Raw genomic sequence first — 4,244 nt, 5'->3', positions numbered from 1 at the left:
TGGCGAGTGCACCTCTTATTCTTCTCCAACGAGTTCATGCCATCACTAGAATCAGACACCACCAACCGGGTCTAGCTTAGGCATGCTGCGTGCTGATTGCCACCGCAACTTCCACTGCCGGTTCCTCAAACATCGAGCGCAGACACAATCACGTTATAGCTTGCAGGCATTCGATCGAACACCTCGTGTGCTGTGGAGAACCTTGGAGATATACTCGAGAGGACTAGACCCTCATGGCTGCTTGAATTTTGTAGAAGCAACAAAAGCATCTCCTCATCGATGCGGGCATGAAATCGGAGCCGCCACACAAAATTTGCAAATCGCAAATAATGCGAAGCACCAAGCAGCTCAGATGGAATCACAAAACATCAAAATTGGATGGGGCTTTGGCATTCTTGCCCCTATTTCGAAGTGAAACGGTGATTTTGCCCTTATTTTTTGAACTTCGCAAATACCCCTGCTTTTTGGAAACGAAGGTAGAGTTTACCCCTATTCCATGAAAGGCAGCTAATGGTGTTAAAATTGCTTTGAAAAGACCAATTTACCCTTGCGGATTTTCCCCTACTATTATTTGAATTTGGTGATTTTACCCCTGTTTTGAATAGAACAACATTTTTACAGGTTTGAAACGAACTTTCTCTAGCAAATTCAAACTAGATTTTTATAACTTGCAAAAATGACTAAAATTTGATAAATTCTTCAAAATTTTGGCAGCAACATGATACAACATGATAAGTTCAAGTTCACATAACTTGCGTAACACACACATATATATGTCCACCAAAAGCAACAGATCACATTCCAGCATGTCCAAACATATATAACATAATGTCCAGTTCAGATTCCAACACTCAAATCTAACAAAAGCAAAGTATTGGAGAGCTTATACAGGTCAAATGACAAGCATCACATCTAAGAATCTATGCCTAACAATGCAGCCAAACTCCTTGTCGCTCTTCCTCTTCCTCTTCCTCTTACTCTTCCTCTTCCCCTTCCCCTCCCTGGTACAGTTGTTGTTGCTCCTACTGTTCCCCTTTCTCTTCCTCTTTCTCTTGCTCTTGCAGCACTTGCACTTGCACTTGAAGGTAGTAAAATTGTGTTAGTGGACAAGTTGATAGTAAAGCAAAGAATAAAGGATCTTAATATGCAAAAAAATATTTGTGGACATCCATCACTCACTTTGATGTTTGCGATGCACTTGGGTCAGTACTCCCCTCTCCTGGTCCATTTTGTGAAGATGAGAGTTTTCTCTTTTGACTAGCAGTGAGACCTCCTAGGCAATGCTTAGCTGTATGGCCTAGCTCATGGCACTCTGAACATGTCTTCCTTTTCTTACTTGTGCCAACCTCATCATATGCCTTGATCCTAGATTTTCTTGGTCTCCCAGGTTTCCTTTTCAACTTGGGCTTGGTGATTTTATAACCTAAATCAACATGTGGCTAGCTGTCTTTGGATGTCATTGGATTGAAAGTACATGCATATGTCTTTCTGAACCTATCAACAGAGAAATATTCATGGACAAACTCATCCATTTGTACCTTCCTACTAAGCTTTGCAATGAAAGCTAATGCATGGCTGCAAGGCTTTCCAGTTACTTGCCAAGCTCTACAAGTACATATTTTTTGCTCCAAGTTGATAGCATGCCTAAATCTGTTCACAGTTACTTTAGCTGTCCCAGCCCCACATATAAGTACCTCATGGTCCTTGATTGACTTGGATTTCACATCGAGAGTTTTTGGTAATAGATGGGATGATTATTCCTAGCATGTTTCTACCAATCTTCACTCTCAAAACAAATTTCTCGATGATCATTTGTTTTATCCTATCATGCACATCCACAATCTGATAATCTTTAGTTTTGGACACCCAACTATTGAAACATTCAGATAGTTGTTATTGATGTAATCTACCTTGAATTCTTCGCTGAATTTGCTTCTACTCCACACATATGGATGATTGTCATCCAACCATGAAAGTGCACTAGGATCCTTCTCCTCTATCTTCCCCATGTAATAGTTGAACTTGTCAATTGTAAAGCTCTTGGCAGCACACCACATATTCTTACCATAAAACTCACTAGTGAATTCATTCTTCTTCATGTTCTTCCACAAGTGCCTCATACACTCTCTATGTTCCACTCCTGGGTACACATCATCTACAGCTCCCTCTATTCTTTTGCCCGCATCAGTACTAATGACCAAACCTGCATGTGCACAATTTATGGCGTGTAAGACAACAAGGTACAAAATGTTGCCAAACTAAAAGATGCAATCTTTGCCTACCTGTAGGAGTACCAATTGCTTTCTTTAAGTTATTGATGAACCAAGTCTAGCTTTCCTTGGACTCGGTCTCAATCACTCCATATGCCACTAGAAAAAGCCAATTATGGCCATCAACTGCCACAGCTGCAGCCAACTGGCCTCTTGACCTTCCTGTCAAGTGAGTAGCATCCATGGCAATGTAGGATCTGCATCCTTGCAAAAATCCATCAATGCATGGTTTAAGAGCCACAAAGAAGCTCATGAAGCACACTTGACCATTGTGCTCCTCAGTGTCTAGCTCAATAATGCTGTCAGGTATTGATCTCAACAACTTAGCTTGATATGTTGGTAGCAAGTCATAACTATCAGCCCACTTTCCATATATCATGTCTAGTGCTCTATTCTTGCCTCTGACAACTCTATAATAAGGTATTTTCATAGAGTACTTCTTATTGAGCCTTTCTTGCAACTCCCTTGGGCCCATTTCAAGATTATCTCTCAACAAATCCACCACTCTATCAGCAACCCATTTATTTGTGGCCATTGTTCCGCCACAATTGTTGACTGAACCACAAGTATGGTTTGAACCACTTGTCTTAACCTGCATAAACAGCCACATATGTCAATGATTTATGAGTTAAAAAATTAAAATCAGCCACAAAAAGTAGAGTTTTGTGAGTTAAAACATAAGGTACCTTGCAGCCAATATACTTCTTGCTTGTAGATGCAACAAACTTCCAATTGCAACCACTAGCAGCAGTCTTGCAGATTGCTCTAAATCTGGTCTTGTCCATTTTGACAATCTCAAAAGCATGATCATTCAATATAGTATGGTGTGTAACCGCATATAATTTGCACTGATCAACATTCGGAAAGACTTCATCAACATCAATACTTGGAGCATCAACATCATATGAAAACGGGGGAGGGTGAAACTCATCATCCACATCAACTATTTCACCATCAGGGTCAAACTCAGGGTCAGAGCCTTCATCATTAGACTATTAGAGTCAGAAGATGCAGCCAAATTTGTGTCATAGCTGCTATCACTTGTTGACAAATGAATCTGTGTCAGAGTACATGCCCTCCTCATCAACACCTACAATCTCATATGTGGTTGTCTTCTTTTTGGATGTGGATTTGCCTCTCATATTTGTAGCTCTCAATTGTGGGTACTCTATTTCTTACGGAAGGGTGACACCTATATTTCATTGGTGAACACTGCAATAGGCCCTCAAAATCATTTATCTGAGCAACAATGTGAACTATTCCTTTGTCTATATTGAGTTCAAACCACTCAAACAACTGCTCATCAGATTTTATCTCAATAGAGTCACTCTCAGACTCACGCTACAAAGATATATATTGCTTTGAACCCCACATGTAGTGTTCAACAATGAAATCAACTAACTGCAACATCCCATAGCTATGTGTGTCAACAATTTGTGTTGGCAAGGTTTTACCCCGCTGCCATGACTTGGGCCCCCAATCAGGCAAGCTGAAAAAAGACCGAACTCTAACAACCAATTGCATATCTTTGTGATTTAACCTACAAATCACAACATCGAAATATAAAGTTAGCTAAATCTGTCTACATGCTATATCTAATTCGTCCTACAAACCGATTTCAATCCACACAATTTCTTCCATCACAGCATGGATTTTACCTTGATTCTTCCATGCTCCCTCGCCTGACTGCTGCTTCCACCCCTGCTGCTGCCGCCCCTCCTGCTGCTGCCTGCTACTGACGCCCTACTGCTGCCGCTCCGCTTGCTGCTGCCACGCGCTACCTATTGCTACCTCGCGCGGCCTATTGCAGTTGCGCGCGGCTCGCGCCCCCACGCGCGGGTGCACCGACCTGGCGCAACGCTTGCGCACACGAGGTAGGGCGCGCGTGCCCGACGGCCTGGTGCCGCCCTTGCTGCGTGCGCCTCGCGCCCCCACGCGCGGGTGCGCCGGCCTGGTAGCGCTTGCGCTCGCGAG

General features: G+C 42.6%; 1 protein-coding gene across 1 annotated transcript; it reads right to left on the bottom strand.

Annotated features, from left to right (window-relative positions):
• Nucleotides 1-1,055: 1,055 nt before the first annotated feature.
• Nucleotides 1,056-4,012, bottom strand: LOC120644804. Its single transcript, XM_039921513.1, has 3 exons — nucleotides 2,957-4,012; nucleotides 2,283-2,862; nucleotides 1,056-2,203 (listed from the first exon to the last, which is right to left on the bottom strand). The coding sequence occupies exons 1-2, from the start codon at nucleotides 3,053-3,055 to the stop codon at nucleotides 2,329-2,331; spliced, it is 633 nt and encodes a 210-aa protein (XP_039777447.1). The 5' UTR covers nucleotides 3,056-4,012; the 3' UTR covers nucleotides 1,056-2,203; nucleotides 2,283-2,328.
• Nucleotides 4,013-4,244: the final 232 nt, after the last annotated feature.

This window comes from Panicum virgatum, chromosome 8K (assembly GCF_016808335.1).
Source record: "Panicum virgatum strain AP13 chromosome 8K, P.virgatum_v5, whole genome shotgun sequence".
Taxonomy (NCBI): domain Eukaryota; kingdom Viridiplantae; phylum Streptophyta; class Magnoliopsida; order Poales; family Poaceae; genus Panicum; species Panicum virgatum.
The sequence above is the reverse complement of the archived record's forward strand: the minus strand, read 5'-3'. Positions and strand labels throughout refer to the sequence as shown.

What these genes read in the sequence shown, in the direction of transcription:
- LOC120644804 (XM_039921513.1), bottom strand. Translation starts at nt 3,055, where the DNA reads ATGGACAAGACCAGATTTAGAGCAATCTGCAAGACTGCTGCTAGTGGT. An exon ending in AGAAGTATATTGGCTGCAAG is followed by an intron (nt 2,863 to 2,956) that starts GTACCTTATGTT and finishes CTGTTTATGCAG; the next exon opens with GTTAAGACAAGTGGTTCAAA.